Raw genomic sequence first — 1036 nt, 5'->3', positions numbered from 1 at the left:
ACATTTTTCAGAATTTTCAGCAAAAGCAATGCATTTTCCAAATAGCCATAGTGTGAAGGTATCAGTAGATACTGTAATGACCCCCGGCGTGGAGGAGAGAGACTAGCTATACTGGAACAGCTAACTAGCTAGCAGGGCGCCAGCACCCATGCCGATCTCAGTTAGTGACTACTCCAGGTCCCATACACCGCACGACTCTGGATAGCGCTTGGGCGTGTCCTTTACAATGACCACCATGCAACACTGACTTCTTGGTCATTTATTTAGAACTCCTGAACAGATCAGAACAGGTAAGTCAGTAAGATCAAACAACAACAGGGTAACACATAAGAACACTAACAGTAATTTTATAACTGCTCTCTGAACTAATTACTGAACTCCCATGATGCCCCCATGCATCATGTCGCTGCCACCAGACCCCTCCCCAATAGCCGACGTAGGTCGCCACACAACCCCCACCCAAGAGGGTTAAGTGTCCCCACAACCCTCAGTCCATAACAAAACCCCGCAGTCTCTCTGGCTGGCGTCGGATGCGTCCCGGCTTCCTAGGGTCAGTACCCCAGTACTATCCTTCTGCTCAAGTCCCTGAGGCTCTCGCCTATGCCGGGGCTGGGTGACGTCCAACATCACCTTCCACTGGGCCTCGGGGCCGGGTACACCACCCTCCGCTGGGCCTCGGGGCCAGGCAGTTTCTAGCAAGGTGCCCCGGCTCGCAGCAGCGGAAACAACGGCTGGGCTCACCACATGATCCTCCGTCAGCTCCTCGGCATCCTGCTGGGCAGCTAGTGGAACCAGGGGGTGGTGGGGCGTACATCGGGTGGGGCTGACTACAGACTACAACACCTCCTCGGCCCACTCTGCCTCCCTCAAAGCCTCAAGGGATGACGGTGTGGTGAGCCGTAGGCCCCACAGATGGACCTGCAAGCTCAGTTCCTTGATGACACAAGGTGTGAACGTCGGGTGTCCTTGTCTGGCATACCGCTGCACATCAGCCGCAAAGGCTCCCAGGCTCTCCCCGTCCCTGCCGGGTCGACCA

The 1036-nt window shown here is 55.8% G+C and overlaps 1 protein-coding gene across 1 annotated transcript in view; it reads right to left on the bottom strand.

The window, feature by feature from the left end:
• Positions 1 to 468: 468 nt before the first annotated feature.
• Positions 469 to 1036, bottom strand: part of LOC109962635 (ankyrin repeat domain-containing protein 33B-like) — a 9525-nt gene continuing 8957 nt past the window's right edge. The window contains exons 6-7 of the mRNA XM_020604526.1: positions 844 to 1021; positions 469 to 771 (exon numbers count right to left, since the gene is read on the bottom strand). Of these exons, the coding sequence (XP_020460182.1) occupies positions 469 to 771; positions 844 to 1021 (481 nt within the window). The remainder of the gene's footprint in view (positions 772 to 843; positions 1022 to 1036) is intronic.

Source organism: Monopterus albus, unplaced genomic scaffold (genome assembly GCF_001952655.1).
Source record: "Monopterus albus unplaced genomic scaffold, M_albus_1.0 scaffold66.1, whole genome shotgun sequence".
Classification (NCBI taxonomy): Eukaryota; Metazoa; Chordata; class Actinopteri; order Synbranchiformes; family Synbranchidae; genus Monopterus; species Monopterus albus.
Note: the sequence above shows the minus strand (reverse complement) of the source record. Positions and strands in the feature narration are given on the sequence as shown.